General features: G+C 45.7%; 1 protein-coding gene across 5 annotated transcripts in view; it reads right to left on the bottom strand.

Annotated features, from left to right (window-relative positions):
- Window positions 1–25,273, bottom strand: part of HTT (huntingtin) — a 90,108-nt gene that overhangs the window by 15,140 nt on the left and 49,695 nt on the right. For all 5 annotated transcript variants that reach the window (XM_039361500.1, XM_039361501.1, XM_039361502.1 and 2 more), the window contains 19 exons: window positions 24,117–24,259; window positions 23,782–23,992; window positions 22,532–22,673; window positions 20,845–21,024; window positions 18,902–19,078; window positions 18,284–18,360; window positions 17,583–17,721; window positions 16,709–16,831; window positions 14,403–14,613; window positions 12,699–12,844; window positions 11,148–11,325; window positions 9,580–9,678; window positions 8,338–8,525; window positions 7,574–7,700; window positions 5,351–5,451; window positions 4,346–4,500; window positions 2,997–3,136; window positions 2,686–2,768; window positions 1,309–1,439 (listed from right to left, as the gene is read on the bottom strand). In XM_039361500.1, the coding sequence (XP_039217434.1) occupies window positions 1,309–1,439; window positions 2,686–2,768; window positions 2,997–3,136; window positions 4,346–4,500; window positions 5,351–5,451; window positions 7,574–7,700; window positions 8,338–8,525; window positions 9,580–9,678; window positions 11,148–11,325; window positions 12,699–12,844; window positions 14,403–14,613; window positions 16,709–16,831; window positions 17,583–17,721; window positions 18,284–18,360; window positions 18,902–19,078; window positions 20,845–21,024; window positions 22,532–22,673; window positions 23,782–23,992; window positions 24,117–24,259 (2,751 nt within the window). The remainder of the gene's footprint in view (window positions 1–1,308; window positions 1,440–2,685; window positions 2,769–2,996; window positions 3,137–4,345; window positions 4,501–5,350; window positions 5,452–7,573; window positions 7,701–8,337; window positions 8,526–9,579; window positions 9,679–11,147; window positions 11,326–12,698; window positions 12,845–14,402; window positions 14,614–16,708; window positions 16,832–17,582; window positions 17,722–18,283; window positions 18,361–18,901; window positions 19,079–20,844; window positions 21,025–22,531; window positions 22,674–23,781; window positions 23,993–24,116; window positions 24,260–25,273) is intronic.

Raw genomic sequence — 25,273 nt, 5'->3', positions numbered from 1 at the left:
TAGCTCGGGCGGAGGAGGAGGGTGAAGGTCCGTTCTCCGAGCTTCTGGGCTGGTTTCCGAACGTCTCGTTACCAGGCTGGGTAACGTCTTCAGCGGAGTTGAGGAGACGTCGGTGTCCTCCTGCTCGTAGGGGCTTCCTCTGGTCAGTACGTCTGGCGATGGGTCAGGTGTGCGTGGGTCAAGTGAGGGACTTGTGATGGGTCAGGTGTGGGTCGCGTCAGATCAGGGTCCTGGGGAGGTCTCGTCTGGTGAGGGTCTTGGGATGGGTCAAGAGAGGGTCACATCAGGGTTGTGATGAGTCAGGTGTGGGTTACGTCAGGTGAGGGTCTTGTGATGGGTCTTGTGATGGGTCAGGTGTGGGTCATGCGAGGTGAGGGTCTTGTGATGGGTCATGTCAGGTGAGTCTTGTGATGGGTCAGGTGTACGACATGTCAGGTGAAGGTCTTGTGATGGGTCTTGAGATGGGTCAGGTGAGGGTCACATCAGGTGACAGTCTTGTGATGGGTCAGGTCAGGTGAGGGTCTTGTGATGGGTCAGGTGTGGGTCATGCGAGGTGAGGGTCTTGTGATGGGTCTTGTGATGGGTCAGGTGTGGGTCACATCAGGTGAGGGTCTTGTGTTGGGTCAGGTGTGGGTCATGCCAGATGAGGATCTTCTGACAGGTCTTGTGATGGGGAGGTCACGTCAGGTGAGGGTCATTGGGAGAAGTGCTGTTGTGGGGGATTGCGCGGGATGGTTGAGGGTTGGTGCTGTTGCTGGTTGGCTGTGTGGTTGATTAAAATTCTGAGGGGTTCGTCGGCTGGTGGTAGGTTGATGTATCTGAGGCAGTCCTCGACCTACGACCACAACTGAGCCCCAAATTTCTGTTGCTAAGTCAGACAGTTGTTAAGTGAATTTTGCCCCATTTTACAACTTTTCTTGCCGCAGTCGTTAAGGGCCTCACAAATTAAAAACAGTTATTAGGTGAAACTGGCTTCCCCGTTGACTTCCCCGTCGCAAAAGGGGATCCTGTGACCCCCCCCCCCCGGGACACTGCAACCGTCATATGAGGCAGTTGCTAATTTTGATCACGTGACCATGGGGATGCTGCAATGGCCGTTTAAGTGTGAAAAACGGTCATAAGTCACTTGTTTCAGTGGGGCTGTAACTTTGAACGTTCACTAAAGCAACTGTCGTAAATCGAGGACTCCCTGTGTGGACTAATTAAGATACAGAAATTTCATCTCAGATCAGAAAGCGTCAGGGTTACTCTGAACGGGAACTCCTGAGCGGGTGCCTGCCGAGACAAAAATAAATAAAAGGGAAATACCTGGAATTCATTGGGGAGGATGGGGGCGAAGAAAGGACAGGCATGTCGCTCTCGTCATCTTCATCGTCACCCCACTCTTCCTCCCGCAACGGCGTGATGCTATTTCCCAGCCACACAGAATGGATGGAGACCTTAGAGCAAAAAAATAAATCAAGTAAAAATAAAAATGTCATGGTTCCGACAGCTGAAACTCTTCAAAAGAACTTCGAGGCATTGTTTACCTTAAAGAATCTTTACTTGAGAAGCATGGCGTCAGCACTCACACAGTCGAAGCCAAAAACTGGATTCCCCTCCCCTGAGCACATAGTATCAAAGCACAATTCCCTCCCCCAATTAACAGTCATAAATCACATTCTCCAATTAGTTTGAAATGCAGGCTTCCCCTCCAGTTCTCTAGCCGGCCAATTCTTATCATCTCTTATTTCAATAACCTTGGTTCTCACACTAGGTCCAGTATTGTTATGTCTAGCTAAACTCATATGCAGATTCCTCTCCCCAGCTTCATCTAACTCTAACTCTAAGAGTAAAACATAAGAAGAAAATGGTTGCATCTCCAACTGTTGTCAAAGCAAAAACATCCGATGTTAGCAGCGTTGACAAAAGATCGGTAACAATTCTTAAGCTCCTTAAAAGCGCACCTCAATATAATAAAGCAGTGGTGGTGAACCTATGGCACGCGTGCCAGAGGCGGCACTCAGAGCCCTCTCTGTGGGCACACATGCCATCCCCCCAGTCCTAGGCCTTCAGCTGGGTTTTATAAAACCTTTTTGCTTTAGGCCTCCGCCGCCGTGTGAAAAAAAAGGTTCAATCAATTTCACCTTCTCGCGGGAAAAAAAAATCTTGCAAAGTTGGAATTGATTGAACTTTTTAGTCCCACCCAGTCTGCTGTTACCACCGCAGCCACGCCCACCCAATGGGCCACATCCACCCAATGGGCCATGCCCACCCGGCACCCGATGATACATAAGTTGGTTTTGGGTTACAGTTTGGGCACTCAGTCTCTAAAAGGTTCGCCATCACTGTAATAAAACATCAAACACGAATTAATGCACAGAAAAGGAATTCATACATCCAAAGCGTCATTGGCAGTCCTTGACTTACGACCGCAGTTGAGCCCGAAATATATGTTGCTAAGAGAGAGACATTTGTTCAGTGAGTTTTGCCCAGTTTTACGACCTTTCTCGCCACAGTTGTTAAGTGAATCAGTTGCTAAGCATCTGAATTTTGATCGCCTGACCACAGAGATGCTGCCACAGTGTGGAAAAATGGTCACTAAACGAACTGTTGCTAAGTTGAGGGCTACCTGTATTTTAGGGAATACTAAAAAATTACTCCATTTTCTTTTCGGTTGAACAGGCGTGGCGCATTTGAACATACCTGTCCAAGTTTGTACCCCATGTTCCCCATTTCACGTTCCGTATTGATTTGCAGCAGCAGTTTTTCGTGGCTAATGAGGGCGCCTGAAATAAAAAAAAAGAAACAATCATTATGATCGCCAGAGCTTCAATTATTTCTCTGTTAAGACTGATACCTGCCCCCTCCAGGAGCCGAAGAGTAAAACCCCACAGATCTCAAAGTCTCTGATCTGAGGACGTGGATCCACTTCCCAAATGCAAACACAACTGGCCTCGTGGCACCTCTCTGTGCATGTAGCGCATTGATAGTCAAGATACTACATCACCGCTTACCTGTAGTAGAGGGGGCCAGGGATGGAACGGGGTCCCACACCTGGTACAAATGGTGGCAAGCAACGTTGTCTCTCTTAGATGCCAGCTCTTGAATCTCTTGCTCGATGGTTCCTCGGATGATGTTCAGTTTTCTCCCAAACCTGATATTCAGCAGAAAGAAGGCATTCTTGAAAAATCATCTGATATCGTCAAATCGGCGACGTATTTTAAAACAAGCATTCCTCCCCCCCCTTCAAAGCATGTGAAATAGACATTTAAAACTGAAATGGGCTACTTAGGATTAGCCTTGTTGGCTTAGAGTTGTGGGTCGTCCGCGACTTGCAATGTTTTGTTTAGTGACTGTTCGAAGTTACAACAGACGGCACTGAAAAAAGGGACTTATGACTTGTTTTGAGAGAGAGGGAGAGAGAGAGAGAGAGAGAGAGAGAGGAAGGAGAGAGGGACAGGGAGAGAAAGAGAGAAGGAGAGAGAAAGAGAAAGAGGGAGAGAAAGACAGAAAGACAGAGAGAGAGAAAGAGAGAGACAAAGAGAGAGAGAGATAAGGAAAGAGATTAAGACACACACAGAGAAAGACAGAGAGAGACGGAAAGAGAAAGAAAAAGAGAGAAAAGGAAAGAGAGAGAAGGAAAGAGAAAGGGAGAGAGAAAGAAAGAGAGACGGAGAGAGGAGAAAGAGAGTGTGTGAGTGTGAGAGAGAGAAGACAAAGGAAGAAAACTACTTTTAATCCTTCTCAATCTCTTGCTGGGACCACCAGGGTGTGTCAACGGTTGAGGTCCCTCCGCCTAGATCAGATGCCCCTGGGAACTCGGCGGCTTCTCTGGGATGTTTCTCTCATCTCTTGTTTTTGACACTTCCGTGAACGCACCAGGCGGCTTGCAAAGGACACTTCCACCACGGACCCAAGGCGGTTACAGGTGGCCTTCCCCTAATCGAGTCACAGTTGGGGATAAAGCAGTGGTTCTCAACCTGTGGGTCGGGACCCCATTTGGGGTCGAACGACCATTTCACGGGGGTCGCCAAGCAACGCAGTCCGCCATTTTTTCCCCCTTTTCCTTAGCTGTGCTACTCCCTTTTATTCTATTGGCTTTTGAAAGCCAATAGAATAGACTCTCTTGAATAGAGTCTAATTCTATTGGCTTTCAAAAGCCAATAGGAATTGTCCAGGCTGTCTCTGCCCTGCTGAGCCCGCCAAAAGTCCCATTCTGCAAACGGTGCTGTACCGGTTGAGTAGTCCTCGACTTATGACCGGTTGAGTAGTCCTCGACTTACGACCGGTTGGGGGTCGTGGCATTAAAAAGGTTGAGAACCACTGGGATAAAGGAAAGAGAAAGCTGCCTCTTCAGACATACCTGGTGTCCAGAGCTTTCAAGGTTTTGTTTCGAGGCTGCTGCTCCAAACAGCTGACGGCCGGATTGCCGGCCAGCGGGATGGTCATTGCGCTCAGCACTAAGGAAGTGATCGCCTGAACAGCCAGGACGTTTATCTGGGTCCTTTCCATGTCTTCCTGGGGGGGGGGGAGAAAGGGCACAGTGTTAATCTGGGTGGATGACATGACAGCAGCGTTTCAATATCTCAGGGGCTGCCCACAAAGAAGAGGGAGTCAAGCTATTTCCCAAAATGCCTGAAGGCAGGACAAGAAGCAACGGATGGAAACTAACCAAGGAGAGAATCAACCTGGAACTAAGGAGAAACTTTCTGACAGTGAGACCTCAGTTTTAGAGACCTCGGTTTTTAGAAGCCTCAGTTAAGAAAATAAGATAAGGTAAGATAACCTTTATTGTGATTTATTACTATGAGGACCCTGGCCCACATTAAAAATGAAATTCTGTTGCCTGCTCTCAAAAGAAAATGTGTATCTAGTCATACACATACATAACACATACACATGTTATGTCTGTCTATCTGTCTGTCTGTCTATCTATCTATCTATCTATCTATCTATCTATCTCTATCATCTAATCTATCATCTATCTATCTATCTATATCTATCTATCATCTATCTATCTGTCTCTATCTATCTGTCTCTATCATCTAATCTATCATCTATCTATCTATCTATCTATCTATCTATCTATCTATCTATCTATCTCTATCTATTTATCTATCTATCTATCATCTAATCTATCATCTATCTATCATCTAATCTATCTATCATCTGTCTGTCTATCATCTAATCTATCATCTCTCTCTCTCTCTCTCTCTCTCTCATCTAATCTGTCTGTCTGTCTGTCTCTGTCTGAGCTTATTGTATATAAAGAGAGAGCAAACAACCCCCCTCGCATCACTGATCATGGTACCTAGCTGGGTAATGAAGCGTCTGCAAGAAAGCCACCAAGGACCCCTGATCGTGTTACCTCTTGCTGGTTGTCCTCCGGGTCCATTGTGATCGGCTGGGTCACAAGGACACCCAGGAGGGTGGCCCAGGTTTCCTCAAACTGCATGCGGTTTGTCCACCCTAAGGGCAAAAACCACACAGGCTTGCGTAAGATGGGCAGCTTGATCAATATGACAGATAAATAAATATTTAGTCTTCCAGAATCCAGAGCCTCTGACGCTTCTTCATTTAAAACCGGAGGGACCGCAAAATAATGAGAAACCAATGTCACAAGGGTCTTGACAGTTGACCTGTGGGCCCACAACCGACTCGTTTCTTCCGGCAGTAAAACTCTGAACCCAGAGATGTAAACTGCTCCCCTGGACCGGACAGAGCAGGGTTGTGGTGGCCCAGTGGTTAGAGTGCAGTATTGCAGGCTAATTCTGCCTACAGCCTGCAGTTCGATCCTGACCGGCTCAAGGCTGACTCAGCCTTCCACCCTTCCAAGATGGGTAAAATGAGTCTGCTATTGCCCTTCCTTCCTTCCTTCCTTCCTTCCTTCCTTCCTTCCTTCCTTCCTTCCTTCCTTCCTTCCTTCCTTCCTTCCTTCCTTCCCTCCCTCCCTCCCTCCCTCCCTCCCTCCCTCCCTCCCCTTCACAGTGGTTAAAATGCAGTATTGCAGGCTAACTCTGCCCACTGTGAGGAGTTCAATCCCGACCGGTCCAGCCTTCTATCCTTCCCAGGTCAGTAAAATGAGGACCCAGATTGTTGGGGGGGCAATAGGCTGACTTTGTAAACTGCTTAGAGAGAGAGAGGGCTGTCAATCACTGTGAAGTGGTATATAAGTCTAAGTGCTGTTGCTTTTTTTTGTTATGATTTTTATTAGTTTTTTACACAAACATAAGTCATTCAATAGTTGGTAAACAGTGTGATGTCTGGGTTACATTTGTAAAAAGAGTCCTTAACAATTAATTTCTATAGTCTGCATTTCATATATTAATTTTGTTTACTTTCCTCTTTCCTTAAAAAACATCCTTTTTTGCAAACCTTGCCTTAATACAAATCTTATTATTTTAATAACTGACAATTTAATATATATTTTTTCCAATATTCCTAAAAAATAATCATCATATTAATACATTTCTTTTCTTTCCATTCATTTGGATTGCCTTACCATCAATCCTGTTACAGTCCTTATTTTAGTTTATTTCTCCCACCAAATTCTGAATATTTTTACTGGTAGCAATTAGTTACATTTACGTTGACAGACTTGATTCTATTTTTTTTTTCCATATAAGCCATCTCACATTTTTATGTTTCTTAAGTATTAAATATAAAAGTAAAAAGAGAGAGGAAAAGAAAAAGAATGAGAGAGAGAAAAAAATAAAAATAGAAAAAAAAAATAAAAATAGAAAAAAAATACAAAAGAATAAAAGAAAGCAGTTGTAATAGAACAGAGAGAATAACATAGTACAGTGGTTCTCAACCTGTGGGTCGGGACCCCATTTGGGGTTGAACAACCATTTCATGGGGGTCGCCAAACAACGCAGTCTGCCATTTTTTCCCCCTTTTTCCTTAGCTGTGCTACTCCCTTTTATTCTATTGGCTTTTGAAAGCCAATAGAATAGACTCTCTTGAATAGAGTCTAATTCTATTGGCTTTCAAAAGCCAATAGGAATTGTCCAGGCTGTCTCTGCCCTGCTGAGCCCGCCAAAAGTCCCATTCTGCAAACGGTGCTGCACCAGTTGAGTAGTCCTTGACTTACGACCGGTTGGGGGTCGTGGCATTAAAAAGGTTGAGAACCACTGACATAGTACTAAGTGCTGTTGCTATTGCCTTTCTTTCCTTCCTTCCTTCCTTCCTTCCTTCCCTTCCCTCCCCTCCCCTCCCCTCCCCTCCCTTGCTAATTCTCCCCACTGCCAGGAGTTCAATCCTGACTCAGCCTTCCCTCCTTCCCAGGTCAGTAAAATGAGGACCCAGATTCTTGGGAGTCATAGGCTGATTCTGTAAACCGCTTAGAGAGGTCTGTAAAACACCGTGAAGCAATATCTAAGTCTAAGTACTACTGCTATTGCTGCCTCAATATTCCTGTTCTCAGTATCTCTTCAGACCTGCAACGGCTGTTCAGGATGGTGGTGGAGAGCTACAGGCAATTCCCCCAGAGTTACAAGCTTTTTTTTGAACAGGGATTTCAAAATGTCAACCTACCACCCAAAGTCTTCAGCTTTCATGGCTGGAACGCCTTCCCAATCTTGGTACTTACCCAGGGTGTTAATGCGATAGATGAATTCTTTGAAGATTTCTCTCTCTTGAAAAAATTCTACCGGGATTTCGGGAAACGTCGTGCTGAATTCTCCCGTTGGCTTTGGGGACCAGCCCAACTTCCAGACCTATCACGACATAGAAAGGTGGGAAAAAATACAGGCGGTCCTCAACTTAAAACAGTCCGTTTAGCGACCGTTCAGAGTTACAATGGCACTGAAAGCAGTGACGTACGACCGTTTTTCACAGCGAAGACCTTTGCGGCCTCCCCCATGATCAGGTGATCAACATTCGGACGCTGGGCACCCGATTCACAGTTATGACGGCTGCCGTGTCCCGGGATCGCGTGATCCCCTTTTTCTGACCTTCTGACAAGCAAAGCCAATGGGGGAAGCCGGATTCACTTAACAACCGTCTTATCAACTTAACCACTGCGGTGATTCACTTAACAACGGTGGTAAAGGAAGGTGTAAAACGGAGGCAAAACTCGCTTAACAAGTGTTCTCGCTTAGCAACATAAATTTCGGGACCAACCGTGGCCGTTAAGCCGAGGACGACCTGCATATTAATACTCGCCATTTGGAAGCGGTGCTTTTTTTCGCAATGCATTCCTGAATAAAGACCGATATTAAAAAAAAAAAAAAAGACGCACGCGCTTGCAATAATAAATGTAGCTGTCTCAAAATACAAAAGTTGGGTCTTCGCTCCTTTGAAAAGAAGAGCGGACCAAGCAGGAAATCTTCAGCTTCCCCGTTCGATACGTACCAGGAAGGGAACCCGCGCGTAGCTGTTGACTAAGGGTAACCGAGAGAGGCTGATGATGATGTTCTTCAGAACGGGGGTCAGGAATGCAGGGATGGGGCGGTTCTCCTTGTGCCCCAGAGCCAGGACAGACTGCAGGCATTCCACCAACTCTGCCACCACTTCACAAGTGGCTGTAATATACTCGGAATCTGAAGTGGAGAAGAAAGCAAATATTTATTATAATAAATAAAATAGAAGTTAAGAACTGGGAGTATCTATCTATCTATCTATCTATCATCTAATCTATCTGTCTATCTGTCTATCTATCTATCATCTAATCTATCTGTCTGTGTCTGTCTATCTATCTATCATCTAATCTATCTATCTGTCTGTTTATCTATCTCTATCTATCTATCATCTGTCTATCATCTATCTAATCTATCATCTAATCTAATCTATCTATCTATCTATCTATATCTATCATCTAATTTATCATCTATCTATCTAATCTATCTATCTAATCTGTCTGTCTGTCTATCATCTATCATCTAATCTATTTATCTATCTATCATCTAATCTATCATCTATCTCTCTATCTAATCTATCATCTATCTAATCTATCATCTATCTAATCTATCATCTATCTATCATCTAATCTATCTATCTATCTATCTATCTATCTATCTATCTATCTATCTATCTATCTATCTATCTGTCTATCTCTATCATGTATCCTATCCTATCCTTCTGTCTGTCAGTCTATGTCTACCATATCACGTATCCTACCTTATTCTTCTATCTATGTCTACCATATATCCTATCCTACCCTACCCTATCCTTCTGTCCGTCCATGCATCCATGCACCCATCCATGCATCCATCCAATTTGGTATTAAATGTATTACTATATCTTTGATGTGTGTATGTTTTCCAACTTCCCAAGGCTAGCCAACAAAGGGAAACGGAGTCTGGAGAAGACATGATAGGGAAAAATCATTTCTCAACCTTTCTCTTACAGATTCAACTCCAGCTACCATCTGCCTTAAGGCCACACCTTCCTGCTAAGTCTTACTCTGAAGTCTTCAGAGAAATTTCCTGTACGTAATCCCAACGTGAAATTCACATCTAATTCTTTAGTTGCGATGTATTTGCAGCCACCATCAGTCCAGTATAACTCTAAGCTTAGCTATCCTGTATGTTCACCTATGACTTTTATCAAATCCCCAACCCCTTCATGCGTACGTAGAGTCAGTTTTATCCTTACTTGGTGTCTCTGAACTCCTTCCATCATTCTCGCTGGTGGCCTTCTGGATCGTCTTCCCTTTATCTGGACTCAGGAGGCGATTTCCCGGCTCAATTGCCACTAAATCAGATGGAGGCAACAAATATTTTCCAAAACTGATCCTTCAAAGATTGTACAGATTGTACAACTTCAGCAAACGTGAAGATATTTCAGAATACAACTCCTAAAGTTTTTTTTGCCTCTTGAGTGGAGTTTTATTCCCCTAGGATTAGGTCACCATGAACTCGCAGAGCAAAATGAACATCGCCAACAAATTCGGAGCGCTTGGGTATGGTTAGGAGGGCACTGACTTTTCTAGGCTGCCCTATCTATGTTTCCTGGTAAAATACATGGGAAAATCCCATTGGAGGAAAATTCCACTTAGGGTTAGGTCACCATGAACTCATACAGCAAAATGGACACCGCCAACAAACTCGGAGTGCTTGGGTATGGTTAGGAGGGCACTGACTTTTCTAGGCTGCCTTATCTATGTTTCCTGGTAAAATACATGGGAAAATCCCATTGGAGGAAAATTCCACTTAGGGTTAGGTCACCATGAACTCAGAGAGCAAAATGGACATTGCCAACAAACCGGAGTGCTTGGGTATGGTTAGGAGGCACTGACTTTTCTAGGCTGCCCTATTTATGTTTCCTGGTAAAATACATGGGAAAATCCCATTGGAGGAAAATTCCACTTAGGGTTAGGGTTAGGTCCCATGAACTCGTAGAGCAAAATGGACATCGCCAACAAATTCGGAGTGCTTGGGTATGGTTAGGAGGGCACTGACTTTTCTAGGCTGCCCTATCTATGTTTCCTGGTAAAATACATGGGAAAATCCCATTGGAGGAAAATTCCACTTAGGATTAGGGTTAGGTCACCATGAACTCATAGAGCAAAATGGATATCGCCAACAAATTCCAGCGCTTGGGTATGGTTAGGAGGGCACTGACTTTTCTAGGCTGCCCTATTTATGTTTCCTGGTAAAATACATGGGAAAATCCCATAGGAGGAAAATTCCACTTAGGGTTAGGGTTAGGTCACCATGAACTCGTAGAGCAAAATGGACATCGCCAACAAACTGGGAATGCTTGGGTATGGTTAGGAGGGCACTGACTTTTCTAGGCTGCCCTATCTATCTTTCCTGGTAAAATACATGGGAAAATCCCATTGGAGGAAAATTCCACTTAACTTCCCTCACTCCACTTGCATTCATTTAGTTTGACAGAGAGAGCAGTCTGGTGTAGTGGTTAAAGGCACCGGACTGTTAGACCTGCTCTCTAGGCACAAAAGCAGCTGGTGAATTTGGGAATTTACAGGAACTTGCCTGGCTGGTTCACCTGGAATTGAGACCGACTTGAAGGCATTAGAGAAAATAAAATAAATAACACCTGGCAGTAGTCTCTCATTCTCAGCTGCCGACGGTGGTGAAATGAAAGAAAACACTTCGGAATTCAGACAAACAAGGGGAATTGATTTACTGGATGCAACTGACCAGAAGTGGAAACTTATAAAAAGTACTAAGGAAAATCTTATGGAAGGGGATCCTCACCTGCTTCCAGGATGAATCGGGTGCAATGGATTAGCGAGCAGGAATGGCTGGTGTACTCTGTTGTTGCCCAGAGATTCCACAGCTCAGTCTGTTGCAATGCCAGGCAACAGCACTCCAGCACTGCCTGGAGATCAATACTTAGGGGAACCTGCTTGCATATTAAGTGCCAAGACAGCATCTGTTAGGACAAAAAGAAATTGACAAAATAACAGAGTTGGAAGGGATATTGGAGGTCATCTAGTCTAACCCCCCTACTCAGACAGGAAACCCTATACCATTTGAGACAAATGGCTGTCCAGTCTCTTCTTAGAAACTTCCAGTGTTGGAGCATTCACCGCTTCTGGAGGCAGGTTGTTCCACTGGTTAATTGTTCTGACTGTCAGGAAGTTTCTCCTTAGTTCTAGGTTGCTTCTCTCCTTGGTTAGTTTCCATCCGTTGCTTCTTGTCCTGCCTTCAGATGCTTTGGAGAATAGCTTGACTCCCTCTTCTTTGGGGCAGCCCCTGAGATACTGGAAGGCTGCTATCATGTCCCCCCCTCGTCCTTCTCTTCATTGAACTAGACATTCCCAATTCCAGCAGCCTTTCCTTATATGTTTTAGCCTCCAGTCCCCTCATCATCTTTGTTGCTCTTCTCTGCACTTTGTTACCAGAGTCTCAACATCTTGTTCATATTGTGGTGACCAAAACAGGATGCAATATTCCAAGTGTGCTCTTACCAAAGCACCAATTAATTGTTATTGTTGTTGTTATTGTTATTATTATTTATTTATTTTAAATTGATTTAAATAATTTAAAGGCACCAACACCAGGAAAAGCTTTAAGGGGCTGATGTTTCCAACAAGCTTTGTAATTTCAAATTATATAATTGTATAAACTGTTTTTAAAAAAAAAAAAAAAAACTAGCTTGAGTTGCTTGCAATTAGGTGCCTTATAAATCAAATAAACCATTGGCAGCTACACTCAGGGAGTTGAGCAGGAGTTGGCAATTGCAGTCAGCTCTTCTTGATTTCTTCTCCTCTCTTCATTTGTTCTGCCCATTCCCAGAATTTGAAATTCATCCGTTAAAATTATGCATAATTTAGCAGTTAGTGCTAGAAGCATCACCTCTTCACCTGACTTGTTCCATGAATTATGATATAGTTTTGAGACTGTTTATATTTGGCCATTCTGTTAATTCAAACCTGTGAATTTGCAACTTCTGAAATTTAATTAGAGAGATGTGAAAATAGGTTATGACAGGCAGAATTCACACTCAGAACCCAGTAACAAGTCAGGGCTAGACCTTCTCGTCTAGAATAAAACTATCCCTTCCTTTATGGGAGGTTATCCAGAAGTACAAAAAAGCCAAAAACACAGAAATCGTGAGAAGTCCAACTCAATCCAGCATTTCAAATTATTTCCCAGATAACAACCATCCACAGCAGAATTGCAGCACAAAAATAACCGGTAAGACCGCAAGATTCTCTTACGATTGTTCATTTTTTTAGAAGGCAGCACCATAAAATTATCTCACGTATTTCCCCCCCCCCCCCGATATCCTGATAGCCTTACCTCTAGCAGCATTACCACAAACTTCACAATGTCACTTTCCTTCTCGCGGGGAATGCGAAGAGACGCTGGCAGTTTGGAAAGCAACACCAGATACTGACTTAAAGCTTGGGCTAGAACCATTGTGAACTGAAAAATTTCTGGGTCTCCTATAGGGAAAAAAAAACACACCGTCATGATACAATTCACACTGCGATTTGATCTCCTCTTTCAAATAGGATAGAATAGAATAACAAGAGTTGGAAGGGACCCTGGAGGTCATCTAGTCCAACCCCCTACTCAGGAAGGAAACCCTAGACTATTTCAGACAAGTGGCTGTCCAGTCTCTTCTTAAAAACTTCCAGTGTTGGAGCATTCACAACTTCTGGAGGCAGGTTGTTCCATTGGTTAATTGTTCTCACTGTCAGGAAGTTTCTCCTTAGTTCCAGGTTGCTTCTCTCCTTGATGAGTTTCCATCCTTTGCTTCTTGTCCTGCCTTCAGGTGCTTTGGAAAAGATCTTGACTCCCTCTTCTTTGGGGCAGCCCCTGAGATACTGGAACATTGCTATCCTGTCACCCCTGGTCCTTCTCTTCATTAAACTGGACATGCCCAATTCCAGCAACTTTTCCTTGTATGTTTTAGCCTCCAGTCCCCTGATCATCTTTGTTACTCTTTTTTTTAAATAATTTTTTATTTTTCCAAACTCTCCCCCAGACATATACTGTAATATTTATCAGATGTTAACATACATTCTTTTTATATTCATATATAAGATACTTTTAATAAAATGAAATAAATACATACACATGACTTTTGGTGTTGCTCTCCCATTTCCCCTTTCACCGTATCCACACTCCTTCTCTACCTTCTTTCTCCCTTTCTTCTCTTCCCTACTTCCCTCTTCTTCCTCTCCTCTTCTCTGTCCACCACTCTCCTCCCCTTTCTCCTCTTCTGCTCCAACCTTCCTACTTCCTTCTCCCCTCCTTTACTCTTTTCTCTCTCCTCTCCTTTCTTCCCTCTCATCCCTCTTCGGATACAATTCAGGGGTAATGTCCGTTTGTTGCTCTTCTCTGCAACCTGGAACTAAGGAGAAACTTCCTGACAGTTAGAACAATTAACCAGTGGAACAACCTGCCTCCAGAAGCGGTGAATGCTCCAACAGTGGAAGTTTGTAAAAAGAAACTGGTCAGGCATTTGTCTGAAAGGGTATATAACAGTGGTTCTCAAACTGTGGGTCGGGACCCCATTTGGGGTTGAACGACCATTTCACGGGGGTCGCCAAACAACGCAGTCCGCCATTTTCTTTTCCCCTTTTCCTTAGCTGTGCTCCTCCCTTTTATTCTATTGGCTTTTGAAAGCCAATAGAAGAGACTCTCTTGAATAGAGCCTAATTCTATTGGCTTTCAAAAGCCGATAGGAATGGTCCAGGCTGTCTCTGCCCTGCTGAGCCCGGCAAAAGTCCCATTTTGCAAACAGTGCTGCACCAGTTGAGTAGTCCTCGACTTACGACCGGTTGGGGGTCGCGGCATTAAAAAGGTTGAGAACCACTGGTATATCGAGTTTCCTGCCTGAGTAGACGGCCTCCAAGGTCCCTTCCAACTTTATTACCGTTACTGTTATGAATGGGGAGGTCTTGCGGGATGGATGCACTGCCCGTGCCTGCCGGACTGCCGGTGCCAAAGAGAATGTGCCAAGAAAAGCCAGCCCCATCCTTTGTCCCGTCTCACCGTAAATATTGCCGAGTTTGTTCCAGTACGGGGACGATCCCATCGGCCGCATCGGCTGGAAGACCTGGTGGTTGGCGGGCAGCTTGCGCACCACCTCCGTCACCTGGTGCAGCGTGACCAGGCGGGCGGCTTCGAAATGGCCCCTCATCCCTCGGGAGAGTTCTTGCCCAGCCAGGCTCAAACACGGGGCCAGCAGGCCGATGTTGAAATCCTGGGAAAGAAGCAGGAAAGCAGGAAGCCGTTTTTGGATATTTCTGACAGAGCGACGGAATTGAAAAGAGTCATCGTGTCCGGCCCGGCCTTTTACACCCCGGCAGGTAAAATGCGGCTAGCTGGGAGGATATCGTTAATATTTTAAAAAGATACGGACGTGTGTGGAAAAACTTAACTGAATGAAGGGCGTATAAATTTAAATTAAAGTAGGAAAATTACATAGAAGATCCAATGAAAGGAAAACCTGTCACATTAACAAGTTTCTTAGCTCGTCCAGGGAGGCTGAGTGCATCCAAGGAGATGGTTAACATTTCACCCTGCGGGAAGACTGTGAAGCCATATATGAGCCGAGGTGGCGCAGCAGTTAGGGTGCAGTACTGCAGGCCACTTTAGCTGACTGTGTTCAGCAGGTCAGCGGTTCAAATCTCACCGGCTCAAGATTGACTCAGCCTTCCATCCTTCCAGGGGAGGTAAAATGAGGACCCAGATTGTTGGGGGCAATGTAAATATATATATACACATTGCTTACTGGTGTACACCGCTTAGAGAGTGCTCGCACTTAAAGCGGTATATAAGTCTCATAAATAAATAAATATAGAAGTGTACCGTATATGCCGGCGTACAAGGCGTATAAGATGACCCCCGTCTTTGTCGCTGAGCTGCATTCCTAGAACATCGTCTTATACGCCGGAAACTACCAGTATTTCCAGCGTATAAGACAATTCGGCGTATAAGACGACCCCCGTCTTTGGCGCCGATTTTAGCGCTCGCGGAAGTCGCCTTATACGCCAGCATATACAGTAAGTCCTCATGAGGACCCAGATTATTGGGGGCAACGTAAATATATATATATATATATATATATATACACACACACACACACACATACATACATACATTGCTTACTGGTGTACACTGCTTAGAGAGTGCTTGCACTTAAAGCGGTATATAAGTCTCATAAATAAATAAATATTGTTACCCGCGCTTGTAACATTTCTGACTACATAATGAAGTAAGGATCAAGACATCTACGGAGATTTTCAATCATCCAGGACAGGGCTGTCCCAAACGTGTTTTTTTTTTTTTAGCTATGCCCTTTGGGATGAACACTCCTTTGAACGGTGCGGGCGCATGAACGGACGTCCAGAAAACATTGCACACCGCAGGAACCATTTGCGCTTCGGTTTGAGACGCCGACCACACGGACTCATCCCCAACAGCCTGCGCCTGTCTCCAACCTTTTTAAAACCTTGCCATTGCCTGCTTCCTAGGGCTGAGAGAAACGACTGGCCCAAGGTCATCCAGCTAGCTGTAGGCCTTAAATGAGACTAGAACTCACACTGCTTTCAACAGTGAAGGGATGAATGGACCCAGGGCAGAAAGCATCCTGCAGCCAAGGCTCCACACCCATTTGCACCACTCAGGTGACCCTGAGGACACAGATAAACCTCCCAGTGGCCTCAACGACTCTCTAAAAGGAGGCAAATGACCAGCTGTCTGTAAGGAGTATAAATCTTTCCATTCCCCACCATTCAGTCAGAGCTGAAGAAGCTTCTGGGATGAGAAGCAAAACATTTTCAAAGAAAAGCAAGGAGGTCCAGTTGAAAAAGCACCAGAGGGCACAGATAAACCCCAAATGGTCTCAATGACCCTCTAAAACAGTGGTTCTCAACCTTTCTAATGCCGCGACCCCATAATACAGTTCCTCATGTTGTGGTGACCCCCAACCACTTATACATCACCGGGTGGCAGGGGCATGGCCAAAGGGGGAAAAAATGGCGGACAGCCTTGTTTGGCGACCCCCGTGAAATGGTCGTTCGACCCCAAATGGGGTCCCGACCCACAGGTTGAGAACCACTGCTCTAAAAGAAGGCAAATGACCAGCTGTCTGCAAGGAGTATAAATCCTCCCATTCCCCCCCCCCATTCAGTCAGAGCTGAAGAAGCCTCTTGGATGAGAAGCGAAACGTCTTCAAAGGAAAATGAGAAAGTCCAGTTGCCTCCTGAAAAAAAGCACTTTTGGGGTAAGAATCACAACCATTTAAAAAGTCCTTTCTCTCCCCCTTCCCCTTCACAGTCCAACACGCGCCTTACCTGGTGCATCATAAAGGGAACCAGTTCTTGTTCAGGAAGGCGATTCATCAATTCGGCACCTTCCGGCAGAGCGAAAGCTGATTTGGTGTAGCACTGGGACCTCACCAGCGAACAGTACCAATCCTTGCAGGGAAACGAAGGAGATCAGTAACACGTATTTGCATGGACGTGACTTGCCACGAATCAACTACCGTGTTTTCCCGAAAGTAAGGCCTACACCAACAATAAGCCCTAGCTTGATTTTGGAGGCTGGGCCTAATATAAGCCCCGTCCCAAAAATAAGCTCTAGTTTTGGGGCGAGGCGCACACCTAAAAAATCAAGCTGGGGTGGGGGTGTGGAGCTGCCTCCCGCACGCACTTGCCTGGCAGCCAGATCTCTCCTCGCCAGCCCACTTCTTCTTCTGAGGCCTTTTCTGCAGCCAGGCCTGCATTTCTCAGTCACGGAGCTTTCCGGAAGGCCTTGTGCAGCCAAGAAACGAGCTATGGATTCAATCCATAGCTCGGTACTCGGCTTAGGCCTTCTGGAAAGGCCCGACTGTAAAACGCAGGCCCGACTGCAGCTGCAGAACTTCGGCCCCAGAAGAAGCGGACCGGCTGGGTGGGGCTGTCGGTGCCGGAGGTAGGTAAGGCCTGCCCAAAAATAACATCTGGTGCCTCTTTTGGAGTGTAAAAAAAAATAAGACCCCATCTTATTTTCGAGGAAATGTGATTTATTTAGTTATTTATTCAATTTATTGGTCATCCATAACTCTTAAGGATAACTCTTAAGATATAACTTTGAGGGCTAGAGTGGACCAGGGCCAGAGACATTTCACAGCGGTTGCAAATACAATTTAAAAGGCAGCGGATTGATAGGAAAACAACTCAGCCTTACTTTGTCTGGAATTAAAGTTTCTAGAGCGGGATGGTTCCCCCCATCCAGGGGATGTGCCGTAACCAAAGGCGAGGGGCTAATGGTTTCCGGAGCCACCGTTAGACGAAACCGATCCAACAGGGAGTAGAGTCTTTGATGCCTAAAAAAACCAAAAACAAAACCAGAAATCCACTGATTAGATACTTTGAGAAAGACCGAAGAGGGCAAGACAACCGTAGGAACAAAATACTGGCTTGCCTAGAATCATTAAGACTTGAGAAAGAATTTCTGGAGTTGTGTTTCTCTTAGCAAAGGAAAGATATTGGGCTTGTCGGCTTGAACGCCATCACCTGGGTTCAAGTCCCAAGCGCCACGTGACGGGGTGAGCTCCCGTTCCTTGCTCCAGCTCCTGCTAACCTACCAGTTTGAAAGCATGCAAGTGCGAGTAGATAAATAGGTACCACTTTGGTGGGAAGGTAACAGCGCTCCGTGACGTCATGCTCGCCACATGACCGCGGAAATGTCTTTGGAGAGCACCGAATCAATGGGCTTGAAACGGAGATGAGCAGTGCCCCCTAAAGTCGGCAATGACTAGCGGAGTAAAATCTCAGGGACTTTTTAATCTTTTAGAAAAAGATTAAACAGGATTCATTTTCGGAGAGAGAGAAAAAGCTTTAAAACTATTTGGCCACTTTCCACGCGTCAAATCCATTATGTCTCACCGGTGGGCTAATCCAGTGTTCTGAAGATATTCCTGTATTCGGTCCAGCTCCTCAACTGGCAACTGAGCCGTGCTGTTCTGTATAAAAAACAAAACAAAAACAGGAAATGCAATGTACTCGCAGCAGTCTTGAGAATGAAATGTTGAAGTTGCTAACACTGGCCTTAAAATAAATGTAACTCTGAAAGTCAGAGTGAAAACAACTCAACTCGTTTCTGATCTTAGTCTTAGGTTAAAATGTCAAGCACAGGTTTTATGGATTAATTTATGGAACCGTACAAGGGTAGGAATGCCCATGCAGGGGTAGGCAACCTCGGCTCTTTTATGACTGGTGGACTTCAACTCCCAGAATTCCTGAGCCAGCATGGCTCAGCTTGGAAACCTCTCCCTTTCCCCTCAGCATGGCTGGCTCAGGAATTCTGGGAGTTGAAGTCCACCAGTCATAAAAGAGCCAAGGTTGCCTACCCCTGCCATAGACAGTCACATGAAGTGGGTTAGGTTGAGAGATAAGAGGAGACCCAAAGCCCCATCAGGGCTGTGGTGGTGGGGAGGGGTGAGACTAAACCTCTGCCTTCCCTGTGGCCAGCCTAGTGCTTGCCCAGATGACGCCACGGGGTACCTGCACAGACGCCGCTAAAAGCATTTCCACGCGACGGCAGGCCAAGGTGTCCACCATGTGGGCCAGCACACGGAAGGGAGTGGAGAGAAGCTTGTCCACGTACAAGACCAGCACGGCCCCCGACTGGCTGAGATGGATGCCCTCCAAACACTGCAGGGTCTTCTTTACTGCTGTCGGCTAAACAGGGGAGAAAACGTCTTTTAGAGTCATTCTTTGTCCAGGCTAATCGAAGTAAAAGCATCCCAATCTGACTTTTTAAAATAAGTTAAAACCTCCGTAGCTTTGCTTACCCGTAACCCATACACCGATTTCATACCCATTTGGCCCCAAAAAACTCTTTTCCCCCCCCCTGGGGATAAAAGAAACAGGTTGAGCCTCTGGATGGATTCTGCGACCGATTCTCATCTGTTCAGAAAACCGGCAGTGCGAATACTTAACACAAAACATTTCTGTTGTGAAGCCAGCCAGTTGCTAAGTGAATTTTGTCCCCATTTTACGGCCGTTCTTGCCACAGCCATTAAGCGGATCACCGCAGTTGTTAACGTTAGTAACACGGTTGTTAAGTGAATCTGGCTTCCCCCGTCGACTTTGCTAGTCAGAAAGTCTCAACAGGGGATCATGTGACCCCCAGGGACACTGCAATCGTCATAAATATCAGTCATATCAAGGTAATGATTTAAAAGCTAACCAGCTGATGTATGATGTAATGATGGGAATGACTCAGCAGGGTCTGTGTTTCTTTAAGAGCCTTGTATAAAAGGGATGTGTGTGCTCTCTTCTGTTTCCTGCTGTAACTGCTGTGTGTTGGAGCCTGCTGTATTAGTACGTGTATGTATATTGTTCCTGGTGTATGATATTGTAGATAGTGTAAGATAAGCCACCATTTAATATAGACCACTGTTTACTGTGTTTACTCCTGGGTTATCTCAGCGCAATAAGACTGTGCACGCTCTGACAAGTCAGTTGCCAAGCATCCAAATTTTGATCACGTGACCACCGAGATGCTGTTAACGGTCGTGTGGAAAATGTCCACGGGTCCCTTTTTTCAGTGCCGTTGCCACTTTGAACGGTCAGTAAACGGACCGTCGTTAAGTCGAGGACTGCCTGCAGCTATCCAAGCCCTTCTCCCACCAAGCAGCAAGACCGTCAGCAAAGGAACCAAGGGCAATAGAAGTTCTACAACAGCACCAGGTTCAATTGGACCGATAATAGGATTTTATAGTACTGTATACCAGGAGTCCCCAACCCCCGGTCCGTGGACTGGTACCGGGCCACGGCATGCCAGTAACCGGTCCGCACAAGCAAAGCCCCATCCGTGGGATGCAGGCAACACACAGAACCACACACACTCTCCGGTCCGTGAAAAAACCTCTCTCCACGGAATGGGTCCCTGGTGCCCAAAAGGTTAGGGGCCTCTGCTGTTTACGGTTATGTTTATGGTAATTAATTCTGGCCGCAGGACATGCTCATCGCTAAGAATAAAGATCAGGAGAATCTAGGCAGCCAGCAAGTCAGAGGAAAAGCGACAGGGCATTTACACATTCCTGAGTTTTTGTGTAGTCAATGTGGATGTCCGGCGACTGTTTACAGAGGCTCCTGCAGGGTTTTTTTTGGCCAGAATCCAGAGGTGACTTTCTCTTGCCTTCATCTTCAGGCTGAGAGAAAGAGAGGGACCAGCCTGAGGTCGGTCACCCTAGTGACCGGCTTCATGTCCCAAGCAGAATTAGAACTCACGTCTCCCAATTTCTAGCCAGGTGCCTTAGCCAGAAGAAGCAATGGCCAAACGATTGCTAGATGTTGCCTCCTGCTTCGGGAGACTCAATAGCTGAAGTATGTTGCTGCCTTTTAAACATGAATATCCTTTTTTTTAACTGCAGAAACAGGAGGTTTGCGCAGGAATTTGTCATCTGAGAAAATAAATCTTGAGACCGCAAAGAACTTACAGAGGCGAAGTTCTCACATCGTGACTGGATAGCCTGGATGAAAAGCCCGCTGGCGGCCGAGTTTCTGTGAATGGCGCTTATAAAATCCTGGACAGGGGGTTCGTGAGACAGACTGATCAGTTCCTGGACGTGATTCACGGTCAGCCAGGTTAAGTGCTCGGAGTCGTGCAGGTTTTGGCACTGTGGGAAGAAATGGGATCGATTCACACGGAGCGGAAGGAACGACAAGGTGTCAGGGAAGACATCCCCAAAACACCAGAAGGCCGGAGAAGAAGCAACGGATGGAAAATAATCAAGGAGAGAAGCAACCTGGAACTAAGGAGAAACTTCCTGATAATTAGAACAATTAATCAATGGGACAACTTGCCTCCAGAGCAGTGAATGCTCCAACACTGGAAGTTTTTAAGAAGAGACTGGACAGCCATTTGTCTGAAATGGTATAGGATTTCCTGCCTGAGCAGGGGGTTGGACTAGATGACCTCCAAGGTCCCTTCTAACTGTTATTGTGTAAATGTAGACAGAGTCTCTAGGTCTCTCTCTTGCTTCCCCCCTTGTCTGGATGAAGTCAGGATCGAACTGCCAAACCGCAGGTAGCTGGCAGTCAACAGAAGCATCCTGCATTACTTCATTCTAACTACTGCGCCACCACAACTGAGTACTACACCTGCCCATGGTTCACCAAGTGCAATTGAAGATGTTGGCTGCTAGTTACAAAGCCCTTATGAGAGGACTGGAAACTTGAGAGTCTTAAATCAGCCATGGCAGTTTGGATAATTCTTTGCGCAAAAAATAAAAAAGTAAGCGATGACCAGGAATTAGGGGACAGTATTAATTGTGAATACATATAGATGGCTTCTCTCTCTTTGGTCACTTGTAATCCTGGGTGCAGGGTCAGGAAACGACAGCAAGGACAACACCCAATGTCCTAACCCACCCAAGAACATACGATATCTTTAAGGAAGGAACACTCCAATGGGAACATGTTTAGCTACTTCTGCTTTCTCCCTTCCTATCTGCAGTGTGCCAGACTTACTGGGTGCAATCTTTAACTTATGTGCGTCAGCTCTGCTGGATGGGTTGCTTATGTAATTATACAGAATAAACACAAGGATTTCTTGTCACTTAGGGCTCCCCTCATTTAGAGCAGTGAGTCCGTCTCTATTCAGCTGAATAAAAACGTAAAACTTAAAGGCACTTTCTGGTTTCCTGTATTTCTTTAACCAGCAAAACCTCAGAACCTGCATATCATAAGGGGGGGGGGGAATATGTTCTAAAGCAGTGGTTCTCAACCTTTTTAATGCCGCGACCCCCAACCGGTCGTAAGTCGAGGACTACTCAACCGGTCGTAAGTCGAGGACTACTCAACAGGTGCAGCACCGTTTGCAGAATGGGACTTTTGGCGGGCTCAGCAGGGCAGAGACAGCCTGGACAATTCCTATTGGCTTTTGAAAACCAATAGAATTAGACTCTATTCAAGAGAGTCTATTCTATTGGCTTTCAAAAGCCAATAGAATAAAAGGGAGTAGCACAGCCAAGGAAAAGGGGGAAAAAAATGGCGGACTGTGTTGTTTGGCGACCCCTGTGAAATGGTTGTTCGACCCCAAATGGGGTCCCGACCCACAGGTTGAGAACCACTGTTCTAAAGAAAACAGGAACACAGCCCTCGTTCGCCATCCTCAGAGCTTACCACATAGTCACAAAACAGGATGAGGGATCCCCTCCGTACGATCTCTCGGTTGCAGATGCTAAGTTTGGCGCTCCCATCTTCTGCGCGGGGACCCCCGCAGGCTTGAGGGCTGAGCAATTTAGCACTTGATAGGCTCTGCCGTCTGCAAAAGAGAAGGCAAAGCTTTTAACTGCAAAATCCAGGAGTAAAATAGCCAGAGAGAAATAATCTGTCGGGATAAAGGCAGCCGGCTAGTGAGAAGTTGGTCCGGCAGCCAGGAACGGAACACGAAGGACGATTGGTTGGATTCAGGTCAGTGACGGATCACCAGAGAAGTTCAAATGTTGGTTCTTCTAGGCCAGAGGTCCTCAATCTGTGGGCCATGGCCCGGTAAAGTGGAGGCCACACCCCCACTTGCGGTACCGCCACGGCCGCAGGTGCGAAAACAGGATGCTGCTGCGCCTTGGGGTGCAAAAACGGGACGCCACTCTGCCGCAAAAAAACGGGACACCGCTGCGCTGTGGAAAAATAGGATGCTGTCGTGCCGTGGGGTGCAAAAATGGGACACTGCCGAGGTGCAGGATGCAAAAATGGAGGGTGCTGTGCAAGAATGGGGCAGGGCTAGTATCATGCATGCTTGCGGCCCCGTGTGTGTGTGTTTATGTATACAGAATTAAGCCATGACATCGGCTGGATTGGAGCAAGGATATCTATCTATTTATCTATCTATCTATCTATCTATCTATCTATCTATCTATCTATCTATCTATCTATCTATCTATCTATTATATATCTAATCTCTATATATCTATATATCTATCTATATCTATCTATCTATCTATCTATCTATCTATCTATCTATCTATCTATCTATCTATCTATCTATCTATCTATCTATGCCTGCCTGCCTGCCTGCCTGCCTGCTTGCTTGCCTGGTCTGTCTGTCTGTCTCTGTCCATCCGTCTGTCCGTCCGTCCATCCATCCATCCATCCTATCTCTAGTATATCTATCTGTCTGTCTGTCTGTCTGTCTGTCTATCTATCTATCTATCTATCTATCTATCTATCTATCTATCTACACACACACACACAAACACACACACACACACACACACACAATCTCCAACCTGAACAACTAAGGAATCCAAATCCATCTATCAATCTAGTCACACAGAGTCACCGTATCATTGAGATGGGCCACACAAAAACCAGGAAGAACCTTTTGGGCTGGACCAAGAAAAAGACCGGAAGACTGGAAAAAACAGCCTTACTTGGGAGTCTGATGAACTTTGGACCACCAGCAGGAGTCGGTGTAATTCACAAGCAGCAAGATCTGACACCAGAGAAGGACCAGCGATGGGTGGGTGGCTATCATGGACTTGACGAGGTCGTTTAATCTCTCCAGGGTGTAGAAATGGAGACTGTGGGCTCCGTTCCCTGTAAAAAGCTTGGTAGCTGCAGCTGTGATTCTTCGGAACATTCCTGTAACACCGAAACAATAAAAAAAAAAACATTATTATAAATAAGTTCCAACCGATAAGACATAGTCTTATTTTGAGGGGAAACAGAATACTGTGAAGGGGGCAAGAAAAAGGATGAGGAGTACCTGATTTGAAGGTATGAATTAAGCAGATGAGAAGGGTGCCCAGTTCCTGGCAGTAGAAGGTGTGTTGCTGTTCGCTCATCTCCACGTGAAACTGTTTGCTTGTGATGTCTTCCAAGAGGATTCCCACCAGCTGCATTAGGAATCTGGAGAGAGAGAGAGAGAGAGAGAGAGAGAGAGAGAGACGTAGAGGCCGCGCGCTAAGCACAGAAAAGATAAACGGCGACTGTGCCAAGAGGAGAACAGGAAAACCTATATGCACCGCCAGCCGTGCGGGGCGTACATCAATCTTCTTTCAATCCATCCGAATAGAGCTGGAAGGGACCTTGGAGGTCTTCTAGTCCAACCTTTTGCTCAACAGGAGACCATGTGCCATTTCATCCAACCACTCCATCCATCCATCCATCCATCCATCCATCCATCCATCCACTCCATCCATCCAGCCATCCATCCATCCATCCAACCACTCCATCATCCATCCAACCACTCCATCCATCCATCCATCCATCCATCCATCCATCCATCCATCCAACCACTCCATCCATCCAACCACTCCATCCATCCAACCACTCCATCCATCCATCCATACATCCATCCATCCAAATAGAGCTGGAAGGGACCTTGGAGGTTTTCTAGTCCAACCTTCTGCTCAACAGGGGACCCTGTGCCATTTCATCCAACCACTCCATCCATCACTCCATCCATCCAACCACTCCATCCATCCATCCATCCATCCATCCATCCATCCATCCATCCATCAAAATAGAGCTGGAAGGGACCATGGAGGTCTTTCAGTCCAACCCCCTCATCAAGCAGGAGACCCTATGTCATTTCAACCAATCACTCAATCCATCCATCCATCCATCCATCCATCCATCCATCCATCCATCCATCCATCCATCCAAATAGAGCTGGAAGGGACCTTGGAGGTCTTCTAGTCCAACCTTCTGCTCAACAGGAGACCATGTGCCATTTCAGACAGGTGTTTTGCCTTTTTCAAGGTACATTGATTATGCAGGTACTTCTCGACTTACAACACTTCATTTAGTGACCGTTCAAAAATGACAACGGCACTGAAAAAAGGGACTCACGGCTGTTTTTCACACTTAACGACCGTTGCAGCATTCCCCCCCGGTCACGTGATCCAAATTCAGATGCTT

This window comes from Crotalus tigris, unplaced genomic scaffold (assembly GCF_016545835.1).
Source record: "Crotalus tigris isolate CLP2741 ecotype Arizona unplaced genomic scaffold, ASM1654583v1 scf7180000019298.7629538967:1458412, whole genome shotgun sequence".
Lineage (NCBI taxonomy): Eukaryota > Metazoa > Chordata > Lepidosauria > Squamata > Viperidae > Crotalus > Crotalus tigris.
This window is presented reverse-complemented; position numbering and strand designations above follow the sequence as displayed.